The sequence below is a fragment of the Artemia franciscana genome, chromosome 17 (genome assembly GCF_032884065.1).
Source record: "Artemia franciscana chromosome 17, ASM3288406v1, whole genome shotgun sequence".
NCBI classification, from domain to species: Eukaryota; Metazoa; Arthropoda; class Branchiopoda; order Anostraca; family Artemiidae; genus Artemia; species Artemia franciscana.
The window spans coordinates 42,029,899-42,047,211 of record NC_088879.1 but is presented as its reverse complement, the minus strand read 5'-3'; the positions used below and the strand labels follow the sequence as shown (position 1 = coordinate 42,047,211).

General features: G+C 32.7%; 1 protein-coding gene across 1 annotated transcript in view; it reads right to left on the bottom strand.

The window, feature by feature from the left end:
• LOC136038254 (DENN domain-containing protein Crag-like) overlaps positions 1 to 17,313 on the bottom strand; it is a 150,499-nt gene that overhangs the window by 54,378 nt on the left and 78,808 nt on the right. The window contains exons 15-18 of the mRNA XM_065721371.1: positions 15,453 to 15,664; positions 13,245 to 13,389; positions 8,509 to 8,800; positions 2,318 to 2,543 (exon numbers count right to left, since the gene is read on the bottom strand). Coding sequence (XP_065577443.1) covers positions 2,318 to 2,543; positions 8,509 to 8,800; positions 13,245 to 13,389; positions 15,453 to 15,664 — 875 coding nt within the window. The remainder of the gene's footprint in view (positions 1 to 2,317; positions 2,544 to 8,508; positions 8,801 to 13,244; positions 13,390 to 15,452; positions 15,665 to 17,313) is intronic.

Here is a 17,313-nt window from a genome sequence, read left to right as displayed (position 1 = left end):
ATTTATAGTTAATATAGTTATAGTTAATAGTTTATAGTTAATAGTTATAGTTAATAGATTCGAGATAAATAGTTATCTAGGTACTATTTACTGAAAAAAAAACATATCTTTTTTCCTTCTTTGAAGTTGCCCATATAAAATTATATATACCTTAATATATATTACCATATTACCTATTATATATACCATATTACCTTAACATTGCCTAATAGACAGTGAAATTTTACACTATTGGTATCAATTGAAATTTCTAACAGACCACAGCCCACCCTGACTTGTTATGTCTGATTAAAATAAAGAAAGATAGCAATGCGGTTCCAGAACCGTTTTGCTCTTTTTTTAATTCAGCGGTGATTATTGAGCTCTGTTACCATCTACACTCTAAAGATTTCAGGATAAATAGAGATACAGATGATACTTCAAAGTATATAGGTTTGAAATATAATTTTAACAAGTCAACAGATTGCTCTAGACCAAGATTAAATAAAAAAACAAATTTTTTCAACTGAAAGTAAAGAGCGACATTAAAACTTAAAACGAACAGAAATTACTTCGTATATGAAAGGGGCTGCTTCCTCATCAACGCCCCGCTCTTTACGCTAAAGTTTGACTCTTTCTCTCAACTCTTCTTTTTAAAACAGTAAAAAAATTTAGCGTTCACGATAATTTTTAGCCCCTTCACGATAGCCTCTCGAGTACTGCAGACCAAAGATCTTTCATTGACAACCTGAACAGTGCAGCATCCTCCTCCAGAGATCATCTTGCCGTAGCTTTTTACCGTCAACGCCTTCTGATCCCGGGAGAGACCCAGAACCACATATCATGACGGAGGCAACCCTTGCCCATGCGCACCATATGATGCCCATGCGCACTGCCAATACTTATAATTTTATTGGGTCACGAGCGTTTCGTTTCGTTTTTTCACGGTTGAAAGCGTTTGTGATCTTACAAGTCCAATAAATTTAAACGATGCTTCCGAGACAATTGTTCTAAAGCCCCTGGATTCGTTTTTCAAGTTGCTTAGTTAACGCCCAAGATTCGCATCTGTATATAAGTCGGAGAGAACAGTACTACTAAAGATCCATAATTTCAGTTCTATAGATTAAGCCAAAATCAAAAGCAAAGAATACTCTCTGTACTTTTCCCCTCGGATTTTATGAATTATCTATCAATACTTTTTCATCAAATAGCGGTTATCTATAACGGTATACGCCATCTACCCAACTAGATATTTTCGTGCATGATCTACGAAACCAGGAAATATTAATCAAATATTATTATCTAGTTGAGCAATAATAATAGTTGAGCAATAAATCCAAAAATAGAACAATGCTCCCAAAATATACCTTGTCAAAAATCTTAATGTAGGCCTACATCAAACAAAGAACAAAAACCTCAGCTTATCCTTGACTGAAACCTAGCAAAGAAAGATCCACAGGGAATCAGAAAGCAGAGAAAGCTCAAATATGACATCATACCCCAGAAAAACAACTGTTCAAAAGATACACAAGCCATATCGTTTCTTAGCAAAAGATTATATTATCTTGTTGAAAGATGTGCCTGAATAAATATTGCATTCACGTATTACGTCATATTTGGTCACAATCAAATGTGCAAAGACGCGGATGATTAAAAGATATTCGAAAATGAGAATTAGAGCGAGTCAAAAATGAAAATGAAGAGCAAAGACACGGGTGGTTAGAAGATATCTGAAAATGAGAATTAGAGCGTGTCAATAATGAAATTGAAGAGCCAAGACATGGACGGTTAGAAGATATCCGAAGATGGGAATTAGAGCGTGTCAGAAATGAAAATGAAGAGCAAAGACACGGGCGGTTAGAAGATATGCGAAAGCGAAAATTAGAAAGTGTCGAAAATGAAAATGAAGAGAAAAGACATAGGCGGTTAGAAGATGTGCGAAAACGAGAATTAGAGCATGTCGAAAATGAAAACGAAGAGAAAAGACACGGGTGGTTAGAAGATATCTGAAAATGAGAATTAGAGCGTGTCAAAAATGAAAATGAAGAGCAAAGACACGGGCGGTTAGATGATATGTGAAGATATATGGTTAGAAGATTTTTCCCAGGGTGGCCGTAACAAACCTGTTGTGACGTTGACATCAAAGAAGAGGTATATTCATATATATATATATATATATATATATATATATATATATATATATATATATATATATATATATATATATATATATCTGATATTGCGATTGATGTTTTTATAAATATAATACAATTTTTGTTTTTCTAACGTGTTATTACAAATATGAAAATAATTTTCATATGCACAACTTTAAATTTACCTTTTATTATCACTGTCAGTCCTATCAGCCGGTAAATTTTCTTCAAAAACTTCTGAGTCTTCACTTTTGGACACTTGCAGATCTTCTATTCTTCGCGACAGCTCACTAAAACTGGAGTCGTTATCTCTTGGCGGTTCAGGGGTACCGAAGAGTTCGGGTGCACTGGCGCTAGAGTGGATTATCGTGTCATCTAAGCTCGGAACGGGAGTATTCTCTTGAACAGGGTCTAAAAACAAAACTAATAAATACCCAACAGGAAAATAAGCCCCTCAGTTCAACCCAATTTAAATCAACTCAACCACATCCTCTCAAATGGAGGTTGTCGCACAATCTCCTCAATCCTCAGAGAACTCTATTTCAATAAACCCACTAAAAATCAACCATATTCAATGAAACTGAGCAATATGACTTTTGAATTTATCCTCTCTAAGGCTAATTTAAATGAGCTATAAGGAAAAAAACGTTTATGTTTTGAACCCGCTCTTCTGAATGAAATCGTTGACATCATGAAGAGGTATATATATATACATATATATATATATATATACATTATATATACATATATATACATATATATATATATATATATATATATATATATATATATATATATATATATATATATATATATATATATATATATATATATTGATGCTTTTATATATTTAATTTTATATTAACATAATACTTTAACATAATTTATATAATATAATATTGGATTATTGGATTGGATTATATTAAAACTTTTATGTTTTGAACCCGCTCTTCTGAATAAAATCGTTGACATCATGAAGAGGTATATATATGTATATATATATATATATATATATATATATGTATATATATATATATATATATATATATATATATATATATATATATATATATATATATATATATATATATATATATATACATTTAACATAATTTATATAATATAATATTGGATTATTTTTTTATTTTTAAATATGTTTACAAATTTCAAATTTTATACAATTTTATATAACATAATAGCAACATAGTCTTATAATAACGTATTACTATAAATATGAAAATAATTTTAGAAAATGCGACTTTTAGAATATGTCAGAATAAAATCTGGCATAACTTTAACTAAAATGGAATTTTACACATTCATTAGCTAATCAGCATACGAATATTTATACTATTCAATTCAATACTCTTTTTTTTCAAATAAAAAAGATAACACTTATTCTTCTGCATGATTAAAACCAAGAAACGGTGGGAGAAGAAGAGCGAAGAAAACGTTCACCCAGTGAAGTGAAAAAAGACAAAAAGAAGATATTTAAGCACAGATCTACATTTGGCCTTGATCAGTGCGAAAACCAGCCTTGATAAAGAAAGTAAAGAACCAGCCTTGATGAAAAACGAAAAAAAAACATCCGGATAGCAAAATAAAAAAATAAAATCCAGAACTTGAAACAATAGCGACAAAAAGAAATAAACTTTCAACAGACCAACAGTCAATTTCTTACATGAAAATAAACAAAAAAAAACAAGTTTTTTTTAAATGAAAGTAAGGAGCGACATTAAAACTCAAAAGGAACAGAAGTTACTCGGTATATGAAAGGGGCTTTTCCTTCTCAACGCCCTGCTCTTTAAGCTAAAGTTTCACTGTTGTTGTTGTATCGGATTAACGACGCTTTTTGACTACTAAGGTCCCCTTGTTTAAAAAAACAAGTTTTTTCAAATGAAAGTAAGGAGCGACATTAAAACTTAAAACGAACAGGAATTACTCCGTATATGAAAGGGACTTTTCCTCCTCAACGCCCCGCTCTTTAAGCTAAAGTTTGACTGTTGTTGTTGAATCGGATTAACGACGCTTCTTGACTACTAAGGTCCCTTGCGTCGGCCCTGCAGTGCGTTCCTGCAGCATGATTCGATCTCTGGGTCCCGTATTACCAAGCAAAGGTCAAACCCACTGCGCCACCACAGGACCCTAAAGTTTGACTCTTTCTGTTAACTCTACATTTTAAAACAGTAAAAAACTTCAGCGTATTCTATTTTCTAAAATGAGGCAAATTTTCTCAGGCTCGTAACTTTTGATGGGTAAGACTAATCTTGATGAAACTTATACATTTAAAATCAGCATTAAAATGGGATTCTTTTGATGTAACTATTGGTATCAATATTCCATTTTTTAGAATTTCGGTTACTATTGAACCGGATTGCTCTTTACTACAGTTTGTTACCACGAACTGTTTGATAAAGAAAGTTGAATGATTAAAGAGAAACGTCGTTTTTGTTATAATCATTATTTCTAGTCAGTGCGGTTTAGGGACCGCACTGACTAGAAATATAATTTCTAGAAAACTATCCTGGGACCTTATATACTGACTAGAAAACTATCCTGGGACCTTATTTGCTCATGTGTTTTTCGTTAAAGCATCTTTTTTTCACTTTGTTCGATGTGTTTTGAATGAACGCATATAATAAAGTTTCAATTTAAAAACTAAACACATTTTTTGCCATTGGAAGCAACTAAAAAAAAGGTAATAGCAGAGCCTATTTATAAGTTTTGTATATTTATCTCAAATTCCTGAGAAAATAGAAAAGATAATTCTTGGGTACTAAAGAAAAATTGAAGAAAAAAAGTGATTCACAAGATAAAACTATGCATATCTAATAATTTGTAAGAAAAATATTCATACAAGAAAAATATGAAGAAAAAACTCTATAACTTTTATATAATCCGTATTGGTTCTCCGCACAGAATAAAACCATCCCTCCCTATGAATTAATGTGCAGCTAGGAAATAACGTACATTATTAAGCGGAGTCTGATTTTACCAACTCACCCAAATGAAGCTGTCAAACTATATATGAAATAATTCTTCATTTTACATGGACCTCATACCATAATCAACATAATCAACAGCATTATCAGGGTTGCAGCAGTAGCTAGCAACCTAGTAAGAGGTGATCACAACCCAGAAAGAAATATAACAACCCATAACTCCTAAAAATAGAGCCAGATCAATATAAGAAGTACACTATTAGAACCGCCTTCTCCGGAACCCCTATACAGGATACTTACCATCAGTTGGTCTTGATAAAGAGCAATGTTGTCTCCCACATTTTTTCTTCTTTATACCCCCTCTTTTAGATACATAGTCCAGAAAAAATGATCTGAGAAAGTTGGGAAAGGGCTTATTCGAATGAAACTCCGGAGTTCTGGCTCCCAATTTGAGGAGTAAAATCGACACATCCTACAGCGCACAGTGCACTGCTCAGAATGCGGTTCAAGTAATTTGAGCTTCAACAGGTTAATCTTCTTAATTTAATTTTAACTTTGATTTTTTAATAAACTTTAATTTTTATTTTTGTTTTCTTCATCCTTTTGGCCCTAGTGAAATAACATAAATGCAATAATCCTTGATAAACCTTGCAAGTTCATCGTTTAAACTAGTTGACAATCAGCTTCATTTGTGACTTCACTAAAGCCAATCACAGAAGCTGAGATTCTACAGTGACTGTAAATTTAATGTTAAAAATTTGTTCCATTAAGTTGAAACTATGAAAGCCAGCAGTAAGTCTTAAATAATAGGCTACATTAATAAAATTAAGATTTAAACTAAATGACTTGGACACTCGAGTTGGGAGCCCAATTTTTTTTTTTTTTTTTTATGTTTTTACAAAAGGAATCTCAGTACTCTATAATCTAAAGCGGGGTTGCATAACCCCGCTTTTTTGTCCATGGCCCAAAATGAGGTTTTAAAATTTGTTGCTGCTAGTTTTAATTTTAAAAACGTTATTTTTTGCTTATTTCATGGACAAAAGTTATCAAATAATTATATAAGAAAATATAATTATAATTATTATAATTATAATATATAATACATTATTATAATTATTATAATTATAATTATAATTATAATATACATTATTATAATTATTATAATTATAATAAATATATAAAATTAAAAAATTCACAACTAGATTCATTTAAAATTTTAATAAATGAAGTCATCTTTGTTTCCACATATTTTGTCCTAAGCACGATGAATGAGTTGTTTGAAATTACATGAAAATGTCAAATTAGGAGGTAACCATGTTAATTCTATTCTCAGATTAGGCGCAACCTCCAAAGCTAGTGCACTAAAGATAGTGGCCTCGATTCACGACAATTTGGTGAGGGAGAGGGGTTTCATTTTTTAATTGCAAGGGGAAGGGGGAGGGCAAGGTTGTCATTTAAAAAAAAATCAATGCCAAAAAAGCATTTTTCAATGAAAACAGTCCCCCCAAATAAGGGGGTAAACATCTAGGGGGCACAAAGCACCAGCCCCTCCTCTCCTCCCCCCAAATGACACCACTGACGAAAGCTGAGGATTTAAAAGTATGAATGGTGACACCAAGGCATTAAAATCACTTTTTCCCTTACACTTAGATATTCCTTTTACCACTAAGTTTTAATTAACTAACTCTTTTAATTAGTTAATAGAAGGTACAGTGTCAAACAATTTTTCAGATCGACTTCACAAAAAAAAATAATTAAACTATTGACACATTGTTCACTACCATTAAACATTTTTCGGTTTTCAATTTCGACAGAAAGAGGATTTTTAATCTACATATTATTTTAAGGAATACGCGAAAAGTATTCTTTAAAATTATTTTTAAGCTCGGAATTTTATGGTCATAAGTTGAGTAACATAGTATTTGTGGATGTAAATCTTTCCTCCCATGGTGGCATCGGTTTCAATAAATTCATGTAATGTTTTGAAAAAAAGTCAAAACTTTCCTTTGAAAGTAATTGCAAATTATTCAAAATACTTCACAGTACTTGAAATTTGGATTATTTCCTCTAAGAAAAAAACACGAAATTATTTGCCAGTGGTGGCACAAAGGATTGATCTCTGATTAGCAGTGAGGAGCCCAGGGTTCGATCTTAGCTGCCGCAGGGTCACCACAAGAACTTCTGTAGTAAAGAAGCAACTAGACTAGAGATCTATTAGTAGTAGAAACAAGGCTGTATACAGGGGGAGGGGAAGTTTATGCGGTTTTAAAAATTTTGGGGGGGTTAGAGGGCTTGAAACGTCATAAAAATAAATTTTTGGTTCATTTTTTAGGTTATTATAACCCCTCCCCCGGACAACAATCCTGGATACGGCCTTGAGTAAAAGGAAAATTCTAGCAGCAGAAGGTCAATAAAAGTAAGATGCTCAAAGCAGCCCACCTCAAGAGCTACATAAATTTAAATTTGAGCCACAAATTTCCCTCATTGACATTGCAATAACCTCATCGGAATTGAAACATCAAACAACACCCGGCCGAAACATAGTCAAAGTTTTGAAACCATCAGTTAAATTAAAAAAAGATATTTGACTTTTTCAGCCTCTCACAAGACCCAAACATCCTCTTTTGATTAAAAATTAGCAAATCAATGATACGGCACAACATTCTCTTAAGCATTGTTTTAAATTGGCATTCTACCATGTTTCAGCCTCAACACTTTCAATCCCAACAAAAAAACATATGACACGAATTATTTATACGCACTACTCATTTGATTTACTTCCATAAACGATGAAGATATAATTTAAAAATAAGACTAAATCAAAGCAAGATATAGAACGAAGTATCTAATAAGTTCCTATTCTGTCTAATTGGGTAAGATATAAGTATCATAATGTAAGGAGGGACAAGATACAGGGAGAGGTAGGTAGATAGATAGATAGATAGAGAGCGAGAAAGAAAGAAAGAAAGAGAGAGAGAGAAAGATAATATATTGAGCGAGAAAATAGAGAGAGAGAAAGAAATTAGTGAGGGAGAGAGAGAGAGAATATATAGTGAGGGAGAAAATAGAGAGCGAGAGAAAAAAAATACATGAGAGAGATAATACAGTGAGAGAGAGGGGGAGAAAGAAAGGAGAGATAGATAATGGAGGAAAGAGAGTGATAGAGAAAAGGAGAAATAGAGAGAGGAGGGAGAAGAGGAGAGGGAGGGAGATAAAGGGGGAGAAGAGAGAAGAGGGGGGATGAGAGGGGTAAGAAAACAGAGAAGGGGAAGGAAAAAGAGGAGATGAGATAGGAAAAAATTGAGAAGAAACGGAAAGTAGAGAGATAAGAGAAGGATAGGGAGAGGGAGAGGGAGAGAAGGCAAAGAATGAAGAAGCAATGAGTCAGAGAATGGAAAGAAATAGAAGTGTAAACGAAAAGTTGAGGAACGTACCAACGATTTCTACCACCAACGTCTGTTCTTCTGAATCTTGTATGCTCGCAGCTTCAGCCATTCTGGATGCTCTTAGCTGGCCGGCGGCTTTAAATTGAGCAACTCCCATCACCACATTCCTCAGTTTATTCCAGAGAACACTGGCACTTTTATTGGTTTCCAGAGGCCAATCCGCTTCCAAAACCGTTTTATGGTAAACACCATACGTTACGGCATTAGCTTGGAAACCTCTCTTCCGGAGTTCCATGAAAACTCTCACTGCCAAAGCTGGCTGAGAATACTCACAACACAACTTGAAAATAAAAGCCACAAAATCAGAAATACAAACATTAGGACAGATATTGTTTTAGTATATTTCTTATTTAGGAAGGAAAAGAATACAAGTCATATATATTTGTTTCCCAAAGAATAAGGATCCTGAGCTACTCCTAGTCCTACTGCAGGATTAGATACCTTTTCTTCATTTTGCCCTTATTCCTTTTGCCTCCACAAAGCACTGCTACACCATGGTTAAGTGAACTAGGCTATTTTCAGGACTAGTTCAATTATCCTTGCAAGTACTGAAATCAAAATTACTTTCCAGACAAACTTTCTTAGACTCTTAAAGAAAGAATTTGAGCCATATGAATGAATAGTTCAGGAATCAGCCAAAATATCAAACTCTGAGAATTTCTAAAATGTTCATTCACCTAGCTCAACTACTTGTCTTTAAAATATCAAAGCAAACTTTTTGGAAAAGCAATTTTCTACAAGCATTAATTTGATAGAAAAAAACCTTTTCTCGTAAAAAAAGGGGAGATTTTCTATTATATACGCTGATAACTAAAACGCACAAATTATTAATACTAAACACAAATATCAAAACTACAGTACTACCTCCGGAAATCTCTCTCAACTGCAGCTAGAAAACAAACAAAGAAAGGGCAAAAAAATAGGACTATATTCTAAAATTGAATCAAATAGCAGTTTTTTTGCTTTTTATTGGATTTTATTAATTCAATCAAGCAGCATTTAATGCTTAAGTTTGATGGATATATTTGGAAAATATTGGTTTTGTTGCATCGTTGAATGCTACTCATCTGTTCTACGTGTTGGACTAGAAACAGTATTGCTACAATCTTGGTAGAACCAAACATTCAAGTTTTTGCTCAGATATATCTTTTTAGGAGTGTACTCCCTTTGGAATATAGTGATGACTAGATTCACACGAAAAAAGTTTCCTTTCAGAGGAAGGAAAACAGAGACTTGGAAACTTTTTTCTCCCTTTCGGCTTCAAAATTGTTCAAAATATTTTTTCAGCTGTTCAAAGTATGGAGCAGTGATTTATCCAATCTTTTCGGCCAAAAATATATCATATTTTTATAATAACGTTTACAATAACCAAAAATAATATACAATGTTTCAAAATAATGTCACAAAACATTTTTAATTTCTGCAGCTGAAAGTACCCGCACTTGACGTGTCTAACACTGAATTGAATAAAAAGGAGAAGTTTAATGATTCCAAGCTTCACGAATCGATGGAAGTGGGCTAATAGCCAGAAAATTCACAACAGAGAATTTTGCATGTAGAATTAAAAAAAAAAAAAATTCTAAATTGTAACCCAAATATCCTCATTTTATTTTATTTATTATTCACCACAGAGAATTTTGCATGTAGAATTAAAAAAAAAAAAAAAAAAAATTCTAAATTGTAACCCGAATATCCTCATTTTATTTTATTTTTTCTGTTATTTTATTATTTTTATTATTTTATTCTTGTAAAATTAACAATCTAAGACTTCTTTGCACTGGTTTTTAATATTAAGAGTGCAAAGACAATTGGACATTTCCTTAATATATTTCTCTTACTGAATTTTGAGGTAGAGAAGTCTGGGGATGAATATCTCATTGTTTGAGAAGTAATAAAGAGGACACCTTCATTTCCCACATTAAAACCTTAATGAACTCGATTATTCTTTCGTTATACCAGTCTCAAATCAGACCTACTGATTTTCTTTCTATAATTTTGACCTACTTTCTATAATTTGACAATATAGACCTGCTTGCTTAATACTTGACAAATTGGTCTGCTCCCTTCCAAAAAACGACATATTCCTCCTTGCTCGTCTAGCTGTATTTCCTTCCGGATTAAAAAAAAAAGCTATACCAAGTTAAAGTAAGAAATTGATGAATTTTATATTAAATTCTAGGAAAAAAAGAAGGGATTACCAAATTAGCCTAAGAAATGATGGAATCTAGATTTAAGCACTAGAAAACAATGAAGGGATTGTCAAGTTAGCTTAAGAAATATATGGATTCTAGATCTAGTTTGTAGAAAAAAATGGAGGGATTACCCAGTTAGCATAAGAAATACCAGGACTCTACATTTAAATTCTAGAAAAAATGAAGGAATTACCAAGTCAGCCTAAGAAATAGATAGATTCTAGGTTTAGATTCTGGAAGAAAAATAAAGGGACTACGAAGTTAGTCTAAGAAAATAGATGGATACCAGACTTAAATTTTAGAAATAAATAAGGGATTAACAAGTCAGCCAAAGAAATAGACAGATTCCAGATTTAAATTAAAGGAAAAAAAAATGAAGGGATTACCAAGTTAGCATTAGAAATACCCAAATTCTAGATTTAAATTCTAAAAAAAAATGAAGGGATACCAAGTCAGCGCAAGAAATAGATGGATTCCAGATTTAAATTCTAGGAAAAAAAAATTATGAGATTACCAAGTTAGCCTAAAAAATAGATAAGATTCAGAATTTAAATTGTAGAAGAAAAAATACGAAGGGATTCCCAAGTTAGCACAAGAAACTCCCGAATTCGACATTTAAATTGTAGAAAAAAACAAGGGATTATAAAGCCAGCCTAAGAAATAGATAAAAATGAACAGATTACCAAGCTAGCCCAAGAAGATAAGTAGATGAATTCTAGATCTTAAATCTAAAAAAAAAATGAAGAGATTATCAATTTAGCTAACAAATAGATGGACAATCTTAAGAAATAGATTCAATAAAAAAAAAAACTTTTTTAACTGGAAGTAATGAGCAACATTAAAACTTAAGTTGCCCCATCCTCAACACCTCGCTGTTTACACTAAAGTGTTTTAGTACTTAAAAAAAAGCTTCTAATTAATTGTATTAGTTGTGTTAATAATTAATTGTGTTAATTGTATTTATTTTAACTAATTGTTCTAATTAAACGAACCATGTGTTTCGGAAGCCGTTCTTTAAGAATTAGGACAAAATTTAAACCTTAGCGTAAAGAGTGAGGTGTTGAGGACGGGGCAGCCCCCATCATATACGTAATAATTTATGTTGGTTTTAATTTTCAATGTTACTCCTTACTTTCAGTTGAAAAAACTTGTTTGTTTGTTGTCGTTGTTTTTTTAATCTCTGGTCGTTTTTTAAATAGTGCTAGGAAATCTGGCTCAAACTCCAAGGAAATCCCGCCCTCCCACCAAATATTCTCTAAACAATTCAATGCTGGCGGAAATTTACCTCGGTCAATTACCTTTAGCATCTCCATGCGAAGAATTGAGCCGAAAAAGAGAAAGCAAGAAATAAGAACACTTTCGTATAGGAATTCTGGCAAATTCCCCCAGCGTAAAATTTCCCCTGAAAAATTCACCCCCTAAAAAATTCCCTCCCCATGGCAAATTCTCCCCTTGGAAAATCCATCCAGCAGAAACTTGGTCCCCCTACACCCAAAAAATATAGGATACTTCCCAATAAAAAACACTATACGTAGACAAAGGGCAGAATTTATAACTTAGACTTTTTTCCCAGGGGCTGTGGGGGTCATATTATCTTCAGAGGCAGTTTCGGCAATTTACTTTTTCGGCCTTTGAACTATGCTGAACAAAATGGCTATCTTAAAATTTTGATAATACGATTTTGAGAAAAATGGGCGTGGGAGATGGTCTAGTTGCCCTCCGATCTTTTTGGTCACTTAAGAAGTGCACTAGAACTTTTAGTTTCCATTTGAATGAGCCCTCTCTCGATATTCTAGAATTACAGGGACGATAAGATTAACTTTGGAAGAAACAAATAAACAAAAATAAACATGCATCCGTGATCTTTCTTCTGGCAAACAATACGAAATTACACTTTTTTGCAGTTTTCTTATACGCTGAATCTGACAGTGAAATTTTCATTAAGGTTCTATGACTTTTTTCGAAAAACAGGCAAATTTTCTCAGGCTCGTAGGCTCTGATGGGTAAAACTAAGATAAATGAAACTTATATATTTTTATTGATATCAAAATTCCGTGTTTCGGTTACTACTCAGCCGGGTCCCTCCTTACTTACAGTTGGTTACCACGAACTGTTTGATTCCGCAAAAAAAAATGAAGGGATTGCCAAGTTAGCCTAAGAAATAGATGGATTATAGATTTAAATTCTAGAAAAAAAATGGAGAAATTAATAAGTCAACCTAAGAAATAAATATATTGTAGATTTAAATTCTAGAAAAATGAAGGAATTACCAAGTCAGCATAAAAAATGCATGGATTCTAGATTTAAATTAAGTTTCAGGCAAGATTAACTCCTAGCATATATGCTGGTGGTATCCCTAAGAAATCTAAACATTTTCATGAAATATAAATATTTACTGTATTTTCTAAATGGGTCTTAGGATTTTGGCACTTTTTATCGAATTTCTGCTCCATCCCTCTCTTCAAACAAATTACTGTTTAAGCATTTGTTTTTATACAATCAAACTCTTTATGACGTAGCCCTGAAACTTACCTGTATCATAACCCGGTGGCAGGTCTCGTCTGGAGGGCTACATTTGAGGGCTGAAAGTCTCTGTAAAACACCAAAACCTGTCCTTAACGTTTTATGAGGATTTTTTGATTGCCTTACATAGGCAGGAAGTTGTGCAAACCATAGGCTGAAAAATAAACGACAAATGAGACCAGTTAGGGTATTTATAATGACACTCTAGGCCTATTGTTGGTCACAAAACTACTACGGCATTAATCGGATTTCTGCATTTAGGCCTTAGTTATCAGGTAACAAGTATATATATAAACTTTAATATTGCTAGCCAATCACTAATTCAGCAAAATAAGTTTGAAAAACGCCTTATTGATAGACCGATTGCAACGGAGCAAAAGCATACCTGTTGTCAGTGGTGGCATAGTGTTGTGCCACTACAGTGTTGTGCACAGTGTGTGTGAGTATCACACACAAAGACCCTTTTTAACTCATCAAAGTGCAAAGACCTCACTTCTTTTGGCCCTGATAATCGTTTTTTGCTTATCAAAGTGCTAAGATCTCACAGCTCACTGCCAAATTGAACATCATAGAGAGAACTTTGATGACAACTTCATCAAAGTCCTTAGACCACTGATCAGAGTAGAATGAAGAAAGATGTTTGCAAAAAAAGCCTAAGAAGTACGATCAGAGTATTCACATTTTAGTTAAAATCTTTTTCTGTCCAAAGATGTAAGATCATAGCTGCAATCTGCATTATACAAATGTAATCTGCCCCCAAAAAAGGGGCAAGATATAGGCTACTTTTTTCGCTAAAGTTTAAATGTTGTCCCAATTCTTTAACGGCGACTCCTGAAACACACTTCTGAAAGCGCGAAGTGCGAGGTGTTGAGGAGAGGCCAAACTCCTTCCTATACGTAATATTTTACGTTCATTTTAAGGTTTAATATTGCTCCCTACTTTCAGTTGAAAAAGCTTTTTTTTAAATTTAATTTACAAGCATGAAGAAGATAATACTAGTAATGAAGGTGTTTCTTTAGGATCTTTAGCATTTAGCTATATAGAGTTGCTTCCAAATGAGAGGATACGGAACAGATGGTCCATCAACATCTTCTTGTATGGATGGTTAATTTTATTTTTAAAATCTTCTTCTTCTTCATATGTTTACAAGGTCTAATCAAGGAGAGTGCATCCATCTCTTCTTCTCTCAATTCCTTGTAATGACTATTGCATATCCCCATTTAAAATCAACTAATATTTACAAGCAAGAACAATATGATTCTAGCAATAACAATGTTTAAGATCTTTACCATCAACCTATATAATGTTGATTCCAAATCAAATGATATGGAACATGTGATTTTTCTTCTTCTTCTTGTTTGGATTGTTGGTTTTCGCATAATCTCATTACTGGCACAAATTCAGGATTGGAAATGCAGATTCTTTTATTCTTAAAATCGTTTTCATTATTGTAAAATATTGAGGGCTGGGTTAGTCCTCAGAACAAAGGATAGTAATTAAAAAATTTACACATACGTAAACAGTGCATATATATATATATATATATATATATATATATATATATATATATATATATATATATATATATATATATATATATATATATATTATATATATATATATATATATATATATATATATATATATATATATATATATATATATATATATATATATATATATATATATATATATATATAAACAATATAAACAATATATATATATATATATATATATATATATATATATATATATATATATATATATATATATATATATATATATATATAAACAATAAATATCTTTTGCAAAGGGGGGTATTTAATATCCTCGGCCTAATGTAAAAAAAGAAAGAAACAAAAGACGATAAAATAAATGTAAGAATCATTTCAATTTTAAAACTAACTTCAATTGGTATCGCTAGATGTCGTTGTTTTTCTTTTCTTTTTCAGTCTGAATGCAAAAATCTCTGCTTAGTCCTTTTTGAATTCATGCAACCAAAATAGTAAATGGATAAAAAATAAAATAAATAAATGAAATACAGTAAATGAAAAACAGAAAGCCAACCTAAAGCAAGTAGCCAGCACATGTTTCGCCCATAGCATAATAATTAGGAGAGATATATGTCTTACACTGTCGCCCTGTAAGAAAAATAGTAAATGGATAAAAAATAAAATAGATAAATGAAATACAGTAAATGAAAAACAGAAAGACAACCTAAAGCAAGTAGCCAGCACATGTTTCGCCCATAGCATAGGGATGTCTGCATGCCGTTTAGCTGCTTTAATCAGAAGTCTGGTTTCCTGCTGAGTTCTCTGAGATAACGAAAACTTAGGTTTGACATTCTTTTGACCAGGTAGGGCATCAGGCGTAATTGATACTGGCACTCTACCCGGATACACCAACGTCACGTCCAGTGTTGGAAATACCTGTAAGATTGATAATAAAACTTAAGAAGGGGAAGGACAAAGCCCTGCGAATACACTCCCACATCAGGCTATTTTAAGTAACTTCTACCCCGATACACAACAATAAATCCGATATGACTCAAACATCACTAATAAACTTAAAAATCGGAAGAGTAAAGACCGTATAGACCTCCCCCAAATGGCTATTTTAAGTAATCTCTACCAGCACATACCAAAGACATGTTCAACACTGCACATGCCTGAAACATTAGTATAAAGCCTTAATAAGGGGAAGAGCAAATACCTTCGAATTTAGACCCCGACACAACGCTTTCTTAATCAATCCCTACCAGGACGGGCTAGAGCATGTCTAATATGCCTGAAACATCGAAAATAAGCTTGAAAATGGGAAGAAGCAAAGAAATTAGAATACTATAAACCTCCCCCCAAAATCTATTCTAAGCGATCTCTATCACCATATAGAAGCAACATAATACGTAATACTTCGCTCTCCTCAATATCCTGCTCTTTACGGAATAGTTTGACTTTTCGTTCCGATTATTTAAGAATGACTCCTGAAACACAATGACCGTTTAATTAGAATAAAAAGATTCTTTTAAAAATTCTAAAAACAAACCTTAAACGTAAAGAGCATGGTATTGAGGAGGGGGCAACCCCCCTCATATACGTAATAAATTCTGTTAGTTATAAGTTTTAATGCTGCTCCTTTCTTTCAGATGAAAAAGCTGTTCTTTTATTATTTAAATCCTGATCTTTTTATAAACAATACCGCGAATCCAGCTCCCCCTCGATGAAAAATTGCCTTCCCCATGAAAATTGAATCCATGGAAATATACTCCCACGTAACTCTTGCCTTGCCACATAGCTCTATTAACGCTGGACATGCCTAAAACATTGTTATATAAGACTTATGAAGGGAAGGAGCAAAGAATTTCGAAAACGTTTGACCCCTGTACAACACAATCTTAAGTAATCTCTACCACGATACACTAACGACATGCCAAATATGCCTGAAACATCAATGACGGACTTAACCTTCGAACACTTCAGGTCCCCCATACAACGCTATTCTGAGCAATCTCTGCCAGAATACGTCAACGAAATATCCAATGATGCCTGAGACATTGGTAATAAACTTAAAAAGAGGAAGAGCCTTAGAATACTATAAATTTCCCTAAAAAATGATACTTTAAGCGACCTCTACCATTAGCTATCGACGACATGTCCAACGCTGGACATACCTGATATATTGATAATAAACTCAAAAAGGGAGGGAAAAAAGACTGTCAAACGCTTTAGATCTCCATATAATGCTACTTTAAATAATATCTACTAGTGAAAGATCTAAAGCCAGACTGGTCAGCCATGACAAAAAAAAAGAGAAAAAGATATCTCAAGATGAAGAAAATAAACAAGACTACGGTCAGTAGAAGAAAAAGACAAAAAAAGAAAAAGAAAAAGACAGAAAAAGGCAAAGCCAAACTGGTCAACCATGACAACAACAAAGACAAAAAGAAATCTCAAGATGAAGAAAATAAACAAGACTACGGTCAGTAGATGAAAAAGACAGAAAAAGACAAAGCCAAATTGATCAGCAATGACAACAATAAAGAGAAAAAGAGATCTCAAGATGAAGAAAATAAACAAGA